This window comes from Podarcis liolepis (assembly GCF_965112155.1).
Source record: "Podarcis liolepis genome assembly, chromosome: 14".
Classification (NCBI taxonomy): Eukaryota; Metazoa; Chordata; class Lepidosauria; order Squamata; family Lacertidae; genus Podarcis; species Podarcis liolepis.
Genome location: NC_139569.1, coordinates 41,035,133 through 41,057,857, shown reverse-complemented (window position 1 = coordinate 41,057,857; position 22,725 = coordinate 41,035,133). Strand labels below are relative to the sequence as shown.

General features: G+C 42.1%; 2 protein-coding genes across 3 annotated transcripts in view; both read right to left on the bottom strand.

Annotated features, from left to right (window-relative positions):
* LOC310693470 (NAD(P) transhydrogenase, mitochondrial-like) overlaps positions 1-22,725 on the bottom strand; it is a 963,907-nt gene that overhangs the window by 223,745 nt on the left and 717,437 nt on the right. The window lies entirely within an intron of this gene.
* The window catches only part of FBN1 (fibrillin 1), a 216,377-nt gene continuing 208,103 nt past the window's right edge, over positions 14,452-22,725 (bottom strand). For both annotated transcript variants that reach the window (XM_083475467.1, XM_083475468.1), the window contains exons 64-66: positions 20,836-21,067; positions 19,952-20,129; positions 14,452-15,738 (exon numbers count right to left, since the gene is read on the bottom strand). In XM_083475467.1, the coding sequence (XP_083331593.1) occupies positions 15,349-15,738; positions 19,952-20,129; positions 20,836-21,067 (800 nt within the window). In that variant the 3' untranslated portion in view covers positions 14,452-15,348. The remainder of the gene's footprint in view (positions 15,739-19,951; positions 20,130-20,835; positions 21,068-22,725) is intronic.

Genomic DNA, 22,725 nt, shown 5'->3' with positions numbered 1-22,725 from the left:
TACCTTTTCACACTATTCCATTGAAAGCCTAGATGTTATAGGCTTGACTACTGTGCAGAAATTATATATTCATTTAAAAATAGTTTATTTGCCACAACATATATTTCAAACCATAAAACAATGCATCATGTGCTCCAATCTCATTAAAAGGAAGGAATACATTATAGCTGCAACAAAGGTTAAAATGTATACTTCAAGAATTCCAAACTCTGTTACCCACCCCAAACACTACTCCCCAATGTGCCTCACTACCGGTGTGTTCAATAAAATCGCCCCATACTGCATAGAAGTTATTGTTTTTCTTTTGGCCTCTTGCTACCTGCAGTTTCCATGTTAGCTTTTCCAACAAAGCTGTCTGCCAGAGTGCTTCATATCACTTATCCATGGTCAACAGTTGCAATGTTTTCCATGTTCTAGCTATGGTCATTCTCACCACAGTCAATAAATGGGTTATAAGATCTTTCTAATTCTTGGTGAGTCCTGACTGTACAAATTAAGCAATGCCAATCCTGGGGACATAGGTACTGTCTGCCTTATAATCATAGATATCTCTGCAAATACCATTTCCCGTAATTTCTTGATTTTTGAATACTTCCACCACATATGTGTGTATGTCCCAATAGGGGGACACCCTCTCCAACGCATAGGAGAGCTGTTGGGTTTTATATAAGCTAGGCGTTAAATACCAGCCATGTGTTATTTGGAAGGCTTTTTCTTGTCATTACCGAAATAGATTTATATGGGCTTTAATCTACGGTCCATTCCATGCCTCTTCATCAATTTCTAAATCCCAGTTTGATTCCCATTCTCTCATATTATTTTGGGGAGGGAAATATGCCACTATAGTTGATTTATACAGGGATGATATTAATCCTTTCGTTGCTATATTTTCTTCTACTATTATTTTTTCGTATGACGTTAATTGTTGGCTTTAGTTTTAATCTCTGAGTTTATTAGAAATGAACTTGGTTGATGTCCTAATAGCCATGGTATTTGAGGATTTCCCAATTGGGTTTGTATCTCATTAATGGTCCGTTTTTGTAAAAATCTTTAAGGTAGTATAATTGTTTTTCTTTCCACCCTTCCATGTTATAGGTTTTATATTTATTTGTAAAGATTGGGTGCAACTGTATTGGCATTATGGGTGATGTGCCTGGGACAAAGAGCTTTGCCCATTTTGTCCCAATTTTAAAAGTTGTGTAAGTAAATGTGTTTTTGTGTAGGGAATTTAGTTTATCTTTTAAAAGAGGTATTACTTTTATAGGGATACCGTCTATTTCCACATTCTCCAACTTCTATTGCAGGCATAGGCAAGCTCCGGCCTTCCAAATGTTTTGAGACTACAACTCCCATCATGCCTGACTACTGGTCCTGTTAGTTAGGGATGATGGGAATTGTAGTCCCAAAACATTTGGAGAGCTGGAGTTTGCCTATGCCTGTTCTATTGCATTATTTCATTACCAGACATTAGGTCTATCGTATTGCTAAGCTGACACACATTGTAATAGCTGCTAATAATAATAATAGTAATAGTAATAATAATTTATTATTTATTATTTATTATTTATACCCCACCGATCTGGCTGGGTTTCCCCAGCCACTCTGGGTGGCTTCCAACAAAATATTAAAATACAATAGTCTGTTAAACATTAAAAAGCTTCCCTAAACAGGGCTGCCTTCAGATGTCTTCTAAAAGTCTGGTAGTTGTTTTTCTCCTTGACTGGAGCTCAGTGTCCAGGCAGAATGATGGGGGTGGAGACGTTCCTTCAGGTATACTGGACCAAGGCCGTTTAAGTTTACAAGTCCCCATCCTCCAACAGTTGGGTGCTGATACAGCAGGGATTTTTTAATGAAGGTTCTATCTGATTGAAATGTGAATTTATTAATTTTTCTTTGCCATTTAGACATGTGGGCTGGTGGGATCCACATTGGTAGGGATTGGAATAAAAATAATAACTTTGGAACAATCATCATTTTGGTTGTGGCAAGTCGGTGCAAGTTTCATTTCCTCCCAGCTCCTCATATCTGTGTTTATTGTTTTCCATAATTTGCCGTAATTGGTCTGATATAACTTATTTAAATTGTGAGTAATCAGAACACCTAGGTATCTGAAGAAACTTCTTAGTTATTGGGATTTGTAACATTATAGAGAAGGTTTTTTTTTTAAGCTTGGGAGGGCAGGGTGTACGAAAGAACATTACTGCTGAAATTTTGAAAATTTGCTCTGTCCAGAAATATTGGAGAAGTTCTCCAATTCCAGACTCAACAGTTTTCTGGTGTTGATTGGCTCTGATGTGCATAAAACAATATCATCTGCATACAGTCCCAGAATATATTCCTTTCCATTGATGATTACGCCCTTTCGTGCCAGAATTTGGTACGGTCTAATTGCCAAGGGTTCCAAGATTATGTCAAATAATAAAGGCGACAGTAGGCATCCTTGCTTTGTCCCTCAGTCAAATTGACATTTTTATGAGTATATATTATTTACCTTACTTAATTGTGGCAAATGTGGTGCCATAAATGTTCTCTAACAGTCCAATGAATTTTGGGCCAAATCCAAACTTTTTTTTATCACTTCAATTAAATACCTGGGTTCTGCACAATCAAATGCTTTAAATATATTCAATGACAAGCTAATGTTGAAGTTGCCTGCTTGCTGTGGTATATTAAGTTTAGTAATTTTCTAATTGGGTCTATAATTTTGCATCCTGGAAAAAATCCTGCTTGGTCCAGGTGGATGTATTTCCCAAGAAGTGCTTTCATTCTATTAACCGTTATTGTTGTAAAGATTTTATAGTCAAGATTAAATAGAGAAACTGGGCGATAAGATTCCACCAGAGAATGATCTTTGTGTGGTTTAGGAAATTATATACTGGCCAAGCTACACTGTTATCAGCACCAGATAACTCTGGTTTCAAAACTCCAAGCACAAAATTCAATGCCCATTATATCCATTATTGCCTTCCAGCAATTTCATTCCTTCCTCATAATCTCAGCCTTGTTTTCCAAACATTCCTCTCTAGATAGGTGCCCTCAGAATTTCTTTGAAATCTGTCTGTGCCTGATCACATTTTTTTTTATCACCTAAGGCACTCAGAAAATGAGAGATGAGATAAAACTCTGAGCATCAGCAGAATACCACCCAATCACTTATGAAAATAAAATGACGGCTTAATCACAGAAGCATGGCTTGAATGTTGCCTTCAGCTGTCTGCAGGAAACCCCAGCCTTTTGGGGTCCGTGGGCACATTTGCAAATGGTAGAAACCGTTATGTGCACATTGCAGTCAAGCACACACCATAACCTATTCCAGTGGCTACAATAGAATACTTTCAGAGTTAATTTCAGCAGATGGAAGGACATGTGCTGTGTTGGCAACCCCTGCCACACAGGAAATTACACTGGTTTACATTCATACTCTGTTACCACTTTCCTTGCCTTGCTCACCCCCTTCCTCCATTCTTTCCTCACTATGAAGTTTGGATTGTAAGCTCCTTGGTGAAGAGACTGATCTTTCCAGCTTTCCGGGTCACAATTTTGCACCAGAGCATGGCCTCCCAAAACGGGATGTCTCAGTTAAATCAGGACAGTTGAAGGGTATGATGCCTCAGTCGGCCAGTAGAGCATGAGACTTTTTATCTCAGAGTCATGGGTTCCAGCCGAACATTGAACAAAGGATTCCAGCATTTCTGGGGGTTGGACTAGATGACCCTACCATCCCAGTACGGGCCACATGATCTCCTGCAATGATTTTGCAAAGTTTTTTTGCAGATAAAGTCGCTCAGATTCAGGAAGAGGCAGACTCCACCGTGGGAGCAGGGCCGGGGCGGGAGAGTGCTAGAGTCCTGTCTAGTCAAGTTGCGTGGGATCAGTTCCAATCTGTTACCACCGAGGATGTGGAGATGCTCCTTGGACAAGTGAAACCAACCACCTGTCTCCTTGATCCTTGCCCATCCTGGCTTATAAAAGCTAGCCGGGAAGGGCTGGGTGGTGAATGCTTCTCTCTGTGAGGGAGCCTTCCCAGACCCGCTGAAAGAGGCGGTTATCAAACTGCTTCTTTAAAAACCATCTTTAGATGCGGCCACAATGGCCAACTATCACCCGGTCTTCCATTCTTGGGCAAGGTGATTGAGCGAGTGGTTGCTGAACAACTCCAGGCACACCTGGAAGAAGCGAACCATTTGGATCCCTTCCAGTCGGGATTCAGGCCTCATCATGGGAGTGAAACTGCCCTGGTCGATGACTGGACTTAACTGTCAGGCGTCCTTTACCTTTACTTTTTAAGAAGAAAGTAAGCATCAGGAGTACGATTTCTCAGCGTCGGCACAAGTGGGAGACATCCTTGCGCCTTTTCCAAATCTGGCTGCCAGTGGGCTTGGAGATGGCAGTTTCACTTGCATAAACGAGTTCAGTGAAGGGAAGAAACAGAAGTATTTCTTTCTTATGCCTCAGTGCAAGAGAGATAAATACTTTTTCTGCCAAGCCCTCTGCAATTGGTTTGAGGACTTGGGGAAAAGGTTGAGTTTTCTCTCACCCTGCAGAATATCAGTGTGAGAAACTTATGCTATGATTCGCCCCCACCCCCATCCTAATCAAGCTGCAATGTGAGTCTTTCCTGCTATTTCTGCCATTCACCCAACTGCAGTGTAAATGCCTAGCTCTCCTGCAGATGGGAGCTTTACACTGAGATTTGAACAGGAAAAGAAACAGGGAATTTCTGATCTGAACCAGAGTTCAAGGGAAAGCCCACAGGAAGCTACTGGGCATACTTCTGGCAAAAGGCACTTGCCCATGGTGAATTGACAAGTAGATTTCTGGATGCCCAATATCAGAACATCTTAAAAATTGATGAGGAAAACAGAGACACTTCATAAATTATTAGGTTTGGTGCCAGGATCTAGCAATGCCCCTAAGCTTGTGCAAGTTTACCGCACACACTCAGCAGCATGAAAGGCAAACAAAATTTATCCACAGATGTGCATTTCCAAAGCACAATCTTGTGAGACTGAGCTTCCTTAGTGCTGATCAGTAGCCTTGGTGGCTTCTAGTGGATTAAAAGACAGGATAGAATTAATAATGATAAACCGAAGTCAGGCTCAGGGCAGCTAACATCAGATACAGTGGTGCCCCGCAAGACGGAAAACCCGCTAGACGAAAGGGTTTTCCGTTTTTGAGCTGCTTCGCAAGACGAATTTCCCTACGGGCTTGCTTTGCAAGACGAAAACGTCTTGCAAGTGTTCCGATTTTTTTTCGCTTTCCCCCCTTTTTCTAAGCCGCTAAGCCTTTAATCGCTGCTAATCCACTAAACCGCTAATAGCGCTAAGCCGCTAATAGGGTTGCTTCGCAAGACGAAAAAACCGCTAGACGAAGAGATTCGTGGAACGGATTATTTTCGTCTTGCGAGGCACCACTGTATATAAAATCAAACAATAATTAAATTGCCTCCTAAAAACAGGTCAAATCAAAGTCTAATTAGATGGCTTTCCGCAGGGTTAGGGTTTGGAACTGTAATTGCTCATCAGCCCAATTGTACAAAATAAATCTGTAGCGCTATTGGAATTGTAGTGAAAAAAAGACTGTGCAAAACAAATCAAGGAACAGCCATTAATTACAGAGGGAAGTTCTTTTTTTCCATACTGCAAGTATAACATATCAAAAATTCAGCACTATTGATAATTCCAACTGCCTGCACTGGAAAATACATGCTTCTCGAAACTGGTTCTGACAAAAGTATTTTATTATGACTTCAACTAAACCATTAAGTTGAAATGCCTTTGCCAAGCCATTTTCATATTTGAGCTTCAACTGCAAAACACTGGCTTTAAAAAAATGTATTGAACCCTATGCTTGGTGAGCAATTGTTAGATCTCATGAGACAGAATTTCATTTTACTTTGACAGTTAGCTATTTCACCTTCACATGTATTGCTTTCTTAAACTTATATGATACATGTTAAACTAACTTCTTTTGTTATAAACTAGCTTATGGGCCAGCAATAATATACTGTTTGTGAGAAAATGATGTGTGTTCCTGTAAAGCCCACAGCAGGGATGCTGGATCTCAAATAATGTTTTCTAGCATTGTCATATTATACCCATTTACTTCATCTCATATAATTAAATGTAAATCATTGAGCGCTAAGCCAGTGTCACATGAGCCAGCTCTCTTGGTCATTCAGGCCTTAGTAACATCCAGATTAGCCTACTGTAATGCATTTACATGGGGCTGTCTTTGGAAAGCATACGGGAACCTCAGCACAGAATGTCATGCCAGATTACTAACGGGCTCTTCTGATCAAGCATATTACTTCCACATTATGTCAATTACACTAGTTGTTTATGCCCAAGTTCTAGTCAGAGTGTTCTACTTCCCACCAAAAAGCCATGGTATCTTCAGCAGACTTTCTTCCCATAAGTGCCGCTGCAAGCTTAGAGCAATATCAAAGGGACTGCTTTGCGTTCCAATTGTCTGAAGTGCAGCAGTTGGTGGGTAAAGGTAAAGGTACCCCTGACCATTAGGTCCAGTCGTGGCCGACTCTGGGGTTGAGGCGCTCATCTCGCTTTATTGGCCGAGGGAGCCGGCATACAGCTTCCGGGTCATGTGGCCAGCATGACTAAGCCGCTTCTGGCGAACCAGAGCAGCGCACGGAAACGCCGTTTACCTTCCCGATGGAGCAGTACCTATTTATCTACTTGCACTTCGTGCTTTCGAACTGCTAGGTTGGCAGGAGCAGGGACCGAGCAATGGGAGCTCACCCCGTCATGGGGATTCAAACCGTCGACCTTCTGATTGGCAAGTCCTAGACTCTGTGGTTTAACCCACAGCGCCGTGGGTAGGGAGAGGGAAAGCCTCTTCTGTCCCTAGAATCCACACACCCCTGGAGGCCTGCCAGGTCCTTTCATTGCTCTGCTTTTGCCAGGTGGTGAAAATGTATGGGACTTCAGAATGGATCCGTAAGTCATCCACTTAGTTTTGCAGTCAGTTTTGGCTTGGAAAAGGGGGGCTTTTCTTCATGGCCTCTGTGTAAACCCACATATACGTTCTGCACATGTGCAGAGCCCCATTCAGAAAACATCTGAAGCTAGGTTAGAGTTTTGGCAGGTGTACTGTCCTCCCTTTAATGCACATGCTTCAAAGGGGTGTGGCTCAGGAATTTGAGCTCTATAGTAGTAGCAGGGACGCGGGTGGCGCATTGGTCTAAACCACAGAGCCTAGGACTTGCCGATCATAAGTAGCAACTTTGGGATATTCACTGCATGTGATGAGGGGATGGGGCTTTTTATCTGTTTCCTTTACTGTATCTTTTGCATTGGGTTTTAAGTGGTTTTAATGATATTGGTAGTGTTCTTATGTGATTTTCAGTGTTTACTGTCTCTGATTTCCTTTTCATTAGAAAAGTGGGGTATACATATTCTAATAAGCATGTACATAAAACATATCTCTACCATGGCTTTCCTTTCTTGACATATATTGGAAAGACAACTGAAAGCACAGTAAGTGGATCTGGAGGTTTCATAGGTTACATTACATTACACATGGAGCTGTTATTTAATAATCCAAATGTTTGAAACTTAAAATTCACACAGCCAAATTTCCACCATAGCATCCAACAATGAAAGCTAAGCTGGGAGGCAAGTTAAAACATTACAGTTCCACATGACCTACCATCCTGCCCAGCTATTCCTACCTAGTTAAGGTGAAAACAGGTGGATCTGACATACCTCTACTCGCTACCTGCAGCACCAACCCTACTGGGAGTATCTCATGCCGTGGGGCACAGGGAATGAGTAACTAGGGTCTAGTTTTGTAGGAATACAAAGGTATGTTGCTGGGCCCAGCAGCACACCCTAAGTGACGTCACTGTAGGGGGAAGAGGCGAGGATTACAGTGCCGTCTGTGATGAGCCCCTTTATTTCTGCAGACAAGGCTGAGTCATTTAACAATTTGTACTAAAAGCAGTTGCAAACAAAATCAATAGCTTGATTGTACCTAGAGATCTACAGAGAACAGTTAGAGCAGACATATATATTTTGGTTTTGTTGCTTCAGATAAAACAGACTAACTTCAAAGAGAAAAGGAATTCATAATGTATGCTTCTATGCAGACCAGCTTTGGGCACACTGTAATAACTGGAGATGAATTCACATATAGATAACTTTCAGTGTTTAAAGTGAAAACTACTGTGTAGACACGGTAAGAATCCATAGTAGCACATTTCAAGATCTACCTCACTAAAAAGAAATGATACATTTCCTTGCTACAAAGTATGGATAGAATTACAGACAGGAAACTTGCCTTACTGCGGCCTTGGCTACTGCATTTGGCAGGTATGGACTAAGCTGGTCTGTTTTGCCATCCTTTGCTTTTTGCTTCTATATAATAAAATAGTAATAGTAATAATAATAATAATAATAATAATAATAATAATAATAATAATAATAATAATATATTATTTATACCCCGACCATCTGGCTGGGTTTCCCCAGCCACTCTGGGCGGCTTCCAACCAAATATTTAAAACAATACAGTATCAGACATTAAAAACTTCCCTAAACAGGTCCGCCTTCAGATGTGTTTTAAAAGTAATATAGTTTCTTATTGCCTTGACATCTGGTGGGAGGGCGTTCCACAGGGCAGGCGCCACTACCGAGAAGGCCCTCTGCCTGGTTCCCTGTAACCTCACTACTCGCAGGGAGGGAACCGCCAGAAGGCTCTTGGAGCTGGACCTCAGTGTCTGGGCTGAACAACAGGGATGGAGACACTTCTTCAGGTATACTGGGCCAAGGCCGTTTAGGGCTTTAAAGGTCAGCACCAACACTTTGAATTGTGCTCAGAAACGTACTGGGAGCCAATGTAAGTCTTTCAAGACCAGTGTTATGTGGTCTTGGCAGCCACTCCTAGTCACCAGTCTAACTGCCGCATTCTGGACTAATTGCAGTTTCCGAGTCACATTCAAAGGTAGCCCCACATAGAGCGCATTGCAGTCGTCCAAGCGGGAGATAACTAGAGCATGCACCACTCTGGTGAGACAGTCTGTGGGCAGGTAGGGTCTCTGCCTGCATACCAGATGGAGCTGGTACTATTTTCTATTGGTAGAAAAGATGATACAGCTCTCCAAGTCAGCTTATTTTGTGCAGATATTGCAGGAGGATTTTTAGTGATGTGCTATCGTGCAAAAAGAGAGAGAGAGCTTGAAATAGTTTTTATGTTGATTCAGCATTTCTGTAATGTGCAATTCGGGATTCTTCCTAAATGAGTTTTGTTTTTTAAGGACTATGTCTATAATTCCCACATGCATACTGGGGCAACACCTTTACCTGTAAATAACAGTAAGGCATCTTGGAAGAAGAAAATGCAAGTAGACAAGGACAAATAATCATGTGCAGAGTATGTGCTATACATTCAGTGTATATTTCAAAATTGTAAGTGGACAAAGTAGGTATTTTCTACGCCATCCATGTCAAATATTTAGAAGTCAGGGGGCATGACTCAGGCTGGCTGGCCATAGCTGTTTACTGACAATTTTCTTTGCCAATAATAATAGACCAACAGAAGCTGAAATTGCCAGTCATTGTAAAATATGGAAGGTCCATGTGCAGCACAGGGAGTAATTCATAATACATTTTAGACTTCCTCATGATGACTGAAGGGGTGCTCAGACGACGTTGTGTTTCAAGAAAATGTTCATGCACAAAGGCTTGCTGCATTCTGCAAGCACAAAGCATTCCTACCTTGGCAGAATGTGGCAGCCTTTGCACATGTACAATTCCTTAGTGTTTAAACTGGATCCCTCCTCCTCACTTCCAGCTCTGGCTTCAGATAGTGGCAGCCTGATGCACCACAAGGGCTTCGGACGGCTGGCTCTCACACACTCCTCACTTTATGAGAGTTACGTCAAGTGATGACTTGCATTTGATATAAAGACTGCAAACAGAATTTACACCAACTCTTCAACTCGAATGCCATGCTCTTCAATGGAGTTAGTTCCCACATCCATGAAATGTACAGTTAACAAGTACAGAGAAATCAAGTTATATGTATGCCGGTTTCATCATTAGGCAAACATGCCCTTAGACAAACGCAGTACAGTATAAGCAGTTAGAACCATATCAGAATAAGGTGTGCATACCTGTGAGACAAACATGTGCTAAATGATGCTCAGTTATTTCTCACTACCTGCTGCAATGAAACAGGAAATTTTAATTTGTAAACATGGTATGGAAAATGTGTTCTTCACAGTTCTAGCATTATAACAAATACAAGCCACATATATCTATGTATGCCTCCTGTGTGTATATATTTATATACTATATATATCTTCCAGATCTAACAGATCCCCTTCATACTATCATATTTGTTACATCGAACAACACATTAAATAATATATTATTCTTGGAAATTATATCCTGCAGTCTGAATTATTAGAGAATATCTCCACACCACAAACTGCTGTGGAATGGAATTAATACAAGAACATTGCAATTTTATAGATTTGTTCTGATGTGGTTTGAGCAGTAAAATCTGATGCTTTGGGGATAACAAAATATTTTCCCTTCTGCATATCTCTTTCTTTAAAGACATAAGCGCTGGCGCCATCACATTGCATAGTTCACAGTAAGACAATGTTAGTTTGAAGTTGGTTTTAATATTAGATTATCCCTCCACAATCAGCCTCAGTGTATCGGGCAATAAATACTAGGCATAGAATGAACTGGAGCATCTTGAAAGTGGTTTTAATATGCAATTCATTTGAAATGAAATATGCATGCTTTTCAAAACATCTTCATCATGTATCTTATTCATCTGAATTGTTGTTTTGTGAGTTAATCAGTTTAAATAACTGAAATACCTCTGAAATTACCTATTCATTTCACATTATTCCACATCACTAAATCAAGTGGTGCTGCCATGTCTCCCTGTAGTCAAAATGAGCAATGCATACATTACAGTACATTAAAGTCTGTCTACTGTTTGTTATGATGACTTTTGGAAACTTTAAAATGTTTGTTTACAGAGACAGTAAATGATTAAAGTGAGTGAATGGTTGATAGAACTGGAATTCCCAACATCAGTGAAAAGCCATCACCAAACTCTGAACACACACATTGTTAACTTCTGAAATCACTTATCTGGAATCCATTGACATTATAAGGCCCACAATTACATTCATCCTAGGCTGTAGCACTCTCCCTTGGAAGGCTAGCTTGGTGCCAACCATGTCGCCATTTCAAGTGGCAAAGACATTTTTGTTTTCTTGGACATTTGGGCAGTACCAATGATATTATATTGTTAATTTTGTTTTATATACATTTCCATAATTTTATTGTGTTTTTTACTTGTTTGTAAATCAATCTTCACTGGGAAGTGACATATTAACTTACTCAACTTCAAAATCAATGTAAGTGTCACAGCTTGATTATAATTCTGTTTATATGCTTTGCCAAATGCCAAAGTTAAGCTGTTTGGGTTTGGAAGACAACCTTGATTTTTCATTATTACAAATTATTCTTAAATGTTGATTTCATCTTTCAAATTTAGGCGTACCTATATTTCGCTTTATGATGTTTGCATATTTATAGAAAATACAGAATCATCTACTGAGGGAGACAATGATAACTTGGTCCATTAAAATGCCATTTAAAAGATGTGTGTGATTGATGTGGGAGATCTTAAGATTTATAACTAGAGGAGATATGGATAGATTGATATGTAGGTATAAATACACTACTAGTGTTTATATTGCAAAGCAAAATGTACACTGGGCGTCTGTACAAATCAACCCCCCATTTAATTTCCAGCAATAGATTTCAGGCGAAAAAAGGTCTTCATCCTGACTTGTCTTGCTGTCCCCTCCCATAGACCAAGCAGTTGTGAAGCAGCTGATCAGAGGGAAGAGCAAGCCAAATGACTAACAGATGACTTGATCTTCCCCAGTTCACAAGAGACACAAAGGTGTGTCCACTGGCAGAGGAAGAGGGGCGGGGGGTGGACCATCCTGGGTCCCAACCCTGAGGGGGGTGACATTGCTGCGGGCGGCACCCCCACTGGGACGCTCACAAGCGGCCACCCCATTGGGATGCTCATGTGGGCAGGCGCCACCACTTGTTGTGTCCCTGTTGGAGGGTGGGGAAACGAGCTTATAAGAGAAATTTTATTTGGCATTTAGGAAGAAAGGCTGCTCATAAATACAAACCTTCCCATTTATAGTGGATCTCCTCATGGAGACAGATATCTGTTGCAAGAACAGAATACCCCAAAGGGTGCTGTATGCCCAATTCCTGCGTAAGCACCCAAGTCCAGCCCCCAAAGCTGTAAGCCCAGTTCCAGTCACTGGACTGGGACCATCCAGTCAGTTCCAGCATATATTTAGTGTTGCCAATTTTGGCAGTATCAGTCACCAATTTGGGATGGGTGGTGAGCAGAATGAAAAAAGGCTCTCTTCTCCTTTCAGCTGATAGCTGGGTCTTGCAAACACTTTGCAAGATTTGATAAGCAGGTCTTTGCTCAGACCTTTGAAAGCACCACTAATCAGCTGACTGGCAGTGCCTGCAAGCTCCATTTGGCTGAGCCAGGCCTTTAGCCCCACATCTGATATCATATATGTAGGCATGGCTTGACTGATATGACTTCATGGGCCAAATGGGGAGGCCTGGTGGACCAAATTAGGCTTGCAGGCCAGGTGTTCCCTACCACTGCAATGGGTGATTGTCCAATCGTTTGTCAGCTTTGATCAGTCCAGAGACACTGGTGCAAATCCTTGCATGCTGTTGTATTTGAAGATTTTTTTAGTTCAGGGATGAAGGAACAGACTGGTAAATTGCTCTCGTTGCAACTGAACCCTGGTAGATAGGAGGATGGAGAAGCAACATCCAAAAAACGGTTATTGATGATCTGGAATATTGCAACAAAATGAAAAAAAAAATCCTTCCAGAAGCACCTTAGAGACCAGCTAAGTTTGTTATTGGTATGAGCTTTCGTGTGCATGCACACTTCTTCAGATACCTATCTGAACTACGGCAGACCAACACTGCTACCTACGTGTAACTGGAATATTGCAAGCATGATACTGTTTTGAGGGGGTCTTTTTTGGTGGGCGATAGGCTATATGTCTGAGTCCCTCTTCTAATTCCTGGATCCAACACGGATTCCATTGCTGGATTACCCAGGCCAGCCTGGTAACACCTGCTAAGCATGGGTTGTTAAAGCAACAAATGGAGTGGCTCTGGGGCCAGAGGGCAAATGGGTGGGCCTCCCCCCCCCCCCCGTTATATGAGCTAGAAGTTGGAAGCAAAACTGCAGGCTGCAAAGACAAGGAGAGAGCCGTGTCTGATTTCTGCTGGAATCCAAGGCTGTGGCTATGGGAGAAGCAAGACTCAGGTAGGTAGCCATGTTGGTCTGATGCAGTAGAAATATATATTAAAAATTTAAAAACTGTCCAGTAGCACCGTAAAGGGACCCTAGGTCCAGTCGTGGATGACTCTGGGGTTGTGCGCTCATCTTGCTCTCTAGGCCGACGGAGCTGGCGTTTGTCCGCAGACAGCTTCCAGGTCATGTGGCCAGCATGACTAAGCCACTTCTGGCAAACCAGAGCAGCGCACAGAAACGCTGTTTACCTTCCCGCTGGAGCGGTACCTATTTATCTACTTGCACTTGGAAGCTCATACCAAGAACAAACTTAGTTGGTCTCTAAGGTGCTACTGGACAATTTTTTTATTCTTTACATATATTTCTATTGGGGTGTTAATGCTGTGAATTGCTCCATCACAGGCTCAGGTTGTATATATGTGTAAAAAAAACACCATATATCCTAGGTACCAGAGGCTCTGCTGTACCTCATTCCAAAGCAAACGTGAACCTGTCGTAAGAGCCTGGAACCCCTGGAATGTTGCACCACTCAGAGATTGGGGTAGCACGTGACAGTACAATTAGAAGCACCTTTTACAGTTGGAGAAGGTACATCAGTTGACTTTATACTCTTGTAGAAATAATAGAAATTATAATGTGATTGTCTCTAATGAACTTGCAATAGGCCAACCTCAATTATTTAAACTATGATGAGGATGATAATAAGTTCTTAACATAATTGTTTTCTAGAGAGGGAAAACACTGGCATACACTTGGAGCAACAAGGCTACCCTTGAATTTGTCTAAATATTTTTGGGATTGATAGTTATATTTATTCCGAACTGCTAATGATTCAGTTCTAGAGATAAATGATTATTATACTTTTTAGAGAGATTATTGGTGTACAGGTTATTTTGGTAAATGCAGTATTCGCAGTACACTACTCTCCCCCACCAAACTGCAAACTGAATTGTCCATGTGGATTTTGTAGCTTTTATTAATAGTTGTCTTCAATTTAAACATAGAAATGAATATTAGGATGCACATGAATCTAGCTTTTCATATGGTTTTCTGTAACTTTAGCAAGAACATGAAGCCACAGAATGAACTAAAAAAAACTGTTTTATTGTGACATTTGACAATGAACCCTTGTTGATATGAATGATGGTAGGTACTCTTTGACATGTTACATTATGTCATGGTGTAACTATGGATGGCACTGTGTCATGTGACTTCTGAGAATGTTTAATGGTCCCCATTGACCCCAGTGCATTTTGATTGTCACAGAAATGTTATCACCAGATTTGTGTATACAGTTAAGTAGTTGATCTTATAAGCACCATTATAAACCCTCACATGAAGGGTGTTATTATTCTAGTTTACAAATGCTTCATGGATAAAAATAGCATGGTTACAGTATACACACACTTAATTTACATGTACTGTATTATAGGTATAACTGAGATAAACTACTGAGCTAAACTTTGGTTGATTGATGTATTTAGGTGGAATAATTGCAATTTCTTTGGCTTCTAAGTTGTGTATATATTACAGTGCATTTATAAAATCTAGGTTGGACATTTTCTAGCACCAATTTGATATCATAAACGGCTGACCTAGTAAGATGTAGCTGGAGAAGCGGATTTTAAGATTTTCTTAAAAAACAGAAACAAAACATAAGAATCCATTGATTGAGCTTGTTTTCTTGCATCGCTGCTGACAGGATATTGCCTCGGCATCGGTGGCCAACTTCCAACAGCAGTCCCGGTATTCAAGATTCAGCATATCAAGGTAAGTATACTTACAAGAAGCCTGAGAAAGTGGTTGTTGTGAGCTACAGTTTTCTTCCTGTACCTTGCTTACATCAAAATGGAATAGTGCTCACATGTTCAAATGTATTCATGAAGGATTGTACCTGTGATATGGAGAACCTTATTGGGAAATAAAACATTCAAGTCTCACCTAGCTATCTTTGGCTTTATGTATTTGGTCTCTCGTGAATTAATGAAGCAAAATTTCAATTTTCATTTTCAGGTTGTCTCCTAGCTCACCGCTGAGGTAGTCTTTGTCATGTTTATCTTCAAGCTGATTGAGTTCCTTCTTTTTGAAGAGCGGAATACTACTGATATGTAATGAGTAGGTTCCAGGCACTGGCTTCTTCTTTGTTAAGTGAAGGAAGCTTACTCCTTCTTTCTGATTTATCCTAAAGAAACCACCTTCATTCCCATGGTCTATTAAATATCGGTTGTGATTCGTCAGTGTTGTGAGAGCAGGGATCAGTTTCAAGATGCGATCTTTGTTATTAAGATCGGAGATGTTGAAAGAAAGGGTGGCTGGCTTTTCAATATCCCAGCTGGCAAGGTTAACTGCTGTCTCCATCTCAGGCTGATCCTGTGAAAGAACAGAGTGCTTTAATATATTTCTTCTAGCTTTTCCATACATGCATAATAACCATCCCAGCTATTCAGATAGTATGTGGGATGCCTACAATATTTTGCTACTCAGAATATTTCCTAAGGTACCGAGTTGGGCTTTGGCTCCACCTGCCGGACACCAAACTTTTCAGGAAGTACCGTATTTTGTGCCCCATAGGACACTCTGGCCCATAAGACGCACCTAGTTTTTTTGGGGGGGAAATAAAGAAAAAAAATTATTTCCCCCCCAGGTGCGGGGCTGGAAGAACCAGGTCGGGGAACAGTGGGAAGGCACGCTCTGCCTCCCCGCTGTCCCCCGAGCTTGTGGGGCTGGCGATGGGGAGAAGTGCGCTGATCCTGGGACTGCAGGCAGCTCTGCGCCGCCATCCGGAGCGGGGCGGGACTTAGCGCCCCGCTCCCGATGGCCGCACAGAGCTGTGCTGATCCCGGGACTGCAGGCAGCTCTGCGCAACCCTTGGAGCCGGTCTCCCGAGGGTTGCGCAGAGCTTCCTGAAGCCTGGAGAGCGAGAGGGGTCGGTGCGCACCGACCCCTCTCGCTCTCCAGGCTTCAGCGAAAGCCTGCATTCGCCCCATAGGACGCAGGCACATTTCCCCTTCATTTTTGGAGGGGAAGAAGTGCGTCCTATAGGGCGAAAAATACAGTAGGCGGCTCCTGGCAGGCCCATGCAGAGCTTGTCTGAGACTTGGGGTGGGAGTCTTGTTAGAATGAAGTTATAAACTGAAACATAAACTCAGGCTGCCCCTGTTGGGGTCCCTCGGCCAGCTTAGTCCTCTGAGGTATGGAGCTACCCACCACACGCATGGGCCTCGCTCGCAGCCAGTTTTTTGTTTCTTCCTGAACAAAGCGAGCACCTGCTTTCTTCTTCTCAGCTTAATCGTCTCTATTGCCTTCTCCTTTGTTTTTGAAGCCCCTCTCCCCCTGAAGCAATAGCTTCCTCCTCCTTCCTCCCACCCTTTCTCCTATGTCTACTCCTGCCAGAGTGGTTGATGACCTCTTGAACAATCCACAGCAGGACGCTGATGGAATCCGCAAGATACTCCTTAAGCTCTCCAGATCAGCAGCCTTTGTTGCAGATGTTACCTTGCCCGCAACCCAGTTCACAGCACACACCATGCCAGCAGAAGTGGTTGCCCGCAGAATGTTATGGCTGAAACACTGGAAAGCGGACACAGCATCTAAAATCAACCAAGCCACAACAGGCTTCAGAGACTGTAAGCTCTTTGGTGAGGACACCCTTAAGGATATCCTTGTTGAGTCAAAGCATAAATGGAAGGTCCTAGTCAAACAAGAAAAGGAAAAACACTGCTCAAGATGCTACTCCCACTACCAATCCACCATTTCTTTTGGAACGATAGCTCCAAGGACAGATAACGCGACTACTGACCAAAGTATTCCTGGAACAAACCTTGCCATGCCGCTAAGTCCTTGCAAGGCAGTAATTTTGGATCCTCCACCCCACCCCGCCATAACACCCATCAACAGAACCAACAGAACGTGGCTACCACCAGGCAAGTGGGGGGGGCAGATTAAAGTCCTCCTTTGCCTCCTGGAAAGAGACAATGACAGATTGCTGGACCCCAACACCGCTTCTCAGGGATACTGGATAGAGTTCCTTGCCCTGCCACAATCTCACTTCATTCCAGCACCAGCCCCCAGGGGTCAAACCAAGAACCAAATCGTATGGGAGAGTGTGCAACATCTTCTTAACATGGTCATTGAACCAGTTCTTCGACATCTACTGCATCTTTCATTGTGGTGCCAAAAAAGGACTGCAAAGCTTGGCAGCAGTCCTGGACTTCAAATTCCCAAACTGATGAGTGATTTACAAAAAAAATCAGGATCAATCAGGGAATCCACCATGACAATTTCCTCACATCAGTCGACCTCTGGGATGCCTATCTCCATGTTTTCATCCAGCCCGCCCACCATAAATACCTCAGCTTTCCAAAAGGACCTCACCACTTTGAGTACAAGATTCTCCCATTCAGCCTGGTCTCTTCTCACAGAGTATTCGCCAATATCATGCTTGCTGTGGTGAATCACCTCTGCCTCCAGGGTAACCATAGCCACTTGTACCTTGATGAACCAACCCCATTTGGGCACCAACCCTGGAAGAGGCACACCAGCACCTCTCCAACACCATGATGGCCCTAGAGACTAATGGCTTCATAATCACAAGAGCCACCTTGTTCCAATGCCACAATTGATTTATCTTGGCACACTCCTAGATACATATCAATGCCTGGCCTCTCTCTCACCCCAGATTGCATCATAAAGATAAAAGCAGCTGCCAAGGTACTAATGTCTTCCAAAAAGTAAGACATCAAACTGATGACATGAATCCCAGGACTGTGCATGCCGACCTCCCCAATAACCACATGGTCCAAGCATCACACCCAGTCGTCACCACAGATGCAAGTCTGCAGGGCTCATGAGCCCACTGCAAGGGGCATGTGACAAAGGCATAATGATCTTTAGCAAGAGCTCCAAAAGCATTAACTGGCTGGAAGTCCAGACAGCATGGGTGACCACCCAACATTTCACCATGCGCCTCCAGCTCACTCACATCCTCTTTGTGAACCGACAACACAAACATGAAGGCTCCAGATTTCCAGAACTGCCAGAGGAGCCCATAAGCAATTGTACTTTTAAGGTGCCATGGTATTCTGCAATAGTTGTTGCATTTGTCACTTTCTGTACCACTTAGCACTTTCTGCTTCTTTGATCCCTGTTCATCGGAACAAGGATGAGATCATTTAGATCAGAGCAAAAGATGAGTCCTAAAGTACATATACAGTTCTTGAAATACAATTAAAGGAAATGCGGGCCTTTGGCTAATGGTTGTTAGAACAACTGGAGAATACACCATCATCCAACAGGCTGATTGCTATGCTTGGTTCTCAGAAGCTGTGATAAGGATCAGTTTGAGGCGCCTGTAAAGTTTGCATCTGATTATATTGTTTAAAGAACTGGACAGTCAGAAGAGCTTCCGCAGGAAAATCTCCCAAAAATTGCTTTATTCTGCAAAACTGTCAAATGATTTTTATTACTATCGTTTGGCAAAATAAGATACTGGGGAGAAAGGGGAACTGTTTGAGTGCTGTAGCAGATTTTTCTCTACAGTATTTATTTTCTGATTCTAATTATTCGTCACCTAAACTCTGCTGCTCTTTCCAATTATCTCATGGTGAGTTCCTGCTGGTCTGAGCTTCCAGGCCATGCTGAGCTGAATTTGGTACTTGGCTTCCAGCCAAAATGCATCTTATTTGAGGAAGGAAATGCCTTTGGGGGACAGAAGAAGCACCCTCATTGCACATGCCCACGACAAAAACTATTTAACAGACCAAACAGGTTGCTTGAATGCATGAGCTACATGCTAGTATCTCATACAATGAAGCTTTCTTGCTCCAAAGCTGGGTGGCACTTTTAGTGCTGACACTGCACAGGAAATGAGCATGTAAGTGAAAGCCTACGAAAGCTGACCCCTCTCAAAACTGGCAACGACATCAGAAGACCCCCACTGATAGATGCAGCTGCCACAGCATCTGAGCTTCGTTTTCACATAAACATACCCCTTCCAAGTGTTTGGAAGTCATATTGGCTTAATGTGACATGAGCTTTTATAGACCACAGCAAAATCAGTGCATCTCAGGAACTAGGCTTCTGCTTATGAATGGTCACACAACAGCTAGCCAATTAGGCTGCACCTGTATAAACATGAATCTCAGGATAGATGCACAACAACCCTGTGTTATCTACACTACATATCTAAGTGGCGAGATGGACCAGTGGTATGACTCATATATGAGGCTCATGATTTCTTTTGCACTAAGAAACCACTGTTGCTAGCCTGCCTTAAACCATTGTTTGTTGTCAGCTTAGCAGTCGTGGTGATCCAGGGAGGAAGGTATCATGCTAATGAACTATCTCCTTCATGGTTTGTTTACCAGCTCATCCAAAGGGAGGAATGAAGGTAGAGTGCTCAGCACATTATGTGTGAACATGAGCATTGTGAAAGCAAATTCAAAACTTTAACCAGATGAACCTAAAGTGGTAAAGTCACCTCATGTGATATTGCTGAAAAGTTAATGAAGGAACTGGGCTCAGAAAGACTCTTCTGACGTTACACAAACCCTACCCATCCCAGGAATGGTGAATGGTAAGTTACCTCTGCATCGAGTGCATCTGTTTCATTTGTGCTTCGTCGTTTCCTTCCCCTCTTAGGATAGCCATTGATCTTACAGTCATAGCATGCTTCTGGAGAAAGTGAATTGTCATCTACTTCACTGCTGGCGGATAGATCCTGGCCGTGACCCTTACCTAGCCCCATTCCAGAAACACAATGTCTAAGAAATGGAAAAAAAAGAAAAACGTCAGCCACAACACTTTCAGTACAATCTGTAGCAAAACATTAGGAACAAACTCTACACACACACTCATGGTTGGGGAAGGGGATTTGCAAACAGTGGGTCAGATGACAATGAAATGAAGAAAAGTGGGGGCAGCGTGATGAACAGCAGCCAATGACAATGATGTATTGGTCACTGACTCTATATTCTTGCATCTCCTTTCCCTCTGGCCTCACTGTTTACAACCCACTCAAATTCAGACCATGTACGTGTATGGATGGATGTATATGCATGCATTGTGTGTGTGTACACACACACCTACATACACACAGAGAGAGACATGCTACACATGCAGAATAACACTTCATGCATCGACTATCTGCCGAAACACAGTTTTGAACAGAGGCAGCTCACACATTTACCTGCGAGTCATTAAGTGCTGAGTAATCAATTGATGAAAGATCATGCATACATTCGTGAACCAACTAATATTATACAGATTCTTCTGTTTGCCTCATGACTGCTTCAACACTGCTGTGGATACAACTTTCGGAAAAGAATGGGAGCCTTGTAGCCTCCATATTCTCTCCTTGGCTCACTCACCCGCAGCATCTGCTGGTCTACAATGAACTCAGATAAATGCTTATAGATCTTTTGCTACTGCATTTAGAACCTATGCATTTCAAAAGAAGAATCCTCTTACCCTTGTCCTATTCGGAAATACCCAGGTGGGCATCCACAGACATAACCACCTTCTGTGTTTGAGCAACCGTAGCTGCATGGGGCTTGTGAAGAGCCACACTCATTGACATCTTGGCAACCTCCACCGAACTGTTCAAACTGATATCCAGTAGGGCACATGCATTTATAGCTCCCCAGAGTGTTGTGACAAGACGCTCCGCCACAAATATGGGCACTGAGGCATTCGTTTTCATCTGCAACCGAAGCAGATTAGACATTCAGATTTATATTATTGTGAAGCACATCTACTGTAGCCGATATGGAGTCTTCTGGTAAAGAAGGTGGAGCCAAAAATACTTACCACTAGAAATCACAATGGTCTAGATTGGGTGGAGCAGCTAAATCATTACAGTGAACTAACATGTACTGTAACCCAAACCTGAATTAAGAGTTTGCTATTCTAATTTTTTACAAATTAATCTTATGTGCCACCTGATTCCAGTGCATACAAATATAATCTCTACACAACCGAACATGTTTTTAAGTCTACTTTTCAAATAGCAGCTCATTAAAATTAATACTTCTTATGAAAAGAAAAAAATAATCAACCAATTCACCAATTAATTATGGATGCAACCCAAAGGCAGTTCAGCCATCATATCCAAAGCCCTGCTGAGCTCAAGTTGGCAGGGTGGACATGTGGGCACAGTTTGTGGCAGAGGTATGATCTGAACCAGGGACTCTCTAGCTTAGACTCTAACCTACTACATCAGGCATAGGCAAACTTGGCCCTCCAGATGTTTTGGGACTACAACTCCCATCATCCCTAGCTAACAGGACCAGTGGTCAGGGGTGATGTGAGTTGTAGTCCCAAAACATCTGGAGGGCAGAGTTTGCCTATGCCTGTACTACATTATACTAGGTCTAATTCTAGATCAGCATTCATGGGTAGCAAAAAGAGCACCAACAGCCACAGCAACCAGGGAAGCTAAACTCATTTTAATTTCCCTTAATTTTTATTACTTAGGTATATGTATTTGAGAGTGAAGGCAAATATGAGCAAGGACAGAAAACTGAAAAAGATGATAGCAGTGAAGCTAACCATATAAGAAGGCAGTGATACATACTTGTATCTGATTTTAAAACTGACAAAAGCATCACCAACTTTTTTTTCAGCTACATAAAGGGTCTAACAGTACCATCCTGGAAAACATCAGGTTCATTTGAAAGAACAGAAGAATTTTGAACTTTCCAAAATAACTTGAGACACTCGCTATACCCGCTTGTCTTTGGGGCTACCCCATTCCCAACAATATTAAAATCAGAAAAGCTTGAAAGAGCAAATTAAATTTTTAATTTAAATCATATGTCCCCTCCTAATCCAATCTTTCCAGAATGAAAGCAACTTTTGAGTAATTGTCAAATTCCCTTGTTGGAGCTGAAACATCTACATTCCCAAATGGAAGATTGTGTAAAAATGTCAGCAAGTTTTCCTAAGCATAATTAAAACCAGAGACCTCCCTTAGAGCAGCGCAATGATAACAAGGAAAGGCATTTTTATATGCTTTTGAAAGCAAACAATGGCAGGCACATGGTTGATTCTCACAGTATGAGTCACCATACATATCTCCAGGAAAGAACTGCAACTCAGATGGACCAATTCAATTAGATACTAGAAATACCTCTAGATGGATTTCCTAATAAAAACTGGAATTAGAACATTCATGCTACACTGCAGTAATATAATGAAAATAAGAAAGTGGTTTCCCATGACTTTGAAAACACATAAGGACCCAACCCTCCCTCCCTAGAAGTAATCAGTAACTTTCTCCATGAGCAATTTTACTGGCTGGGCTGCAGAGGCACAGGTCACCAACAAAGGCTTCTTAAGGAACAAAATGCCTTTGGTTTG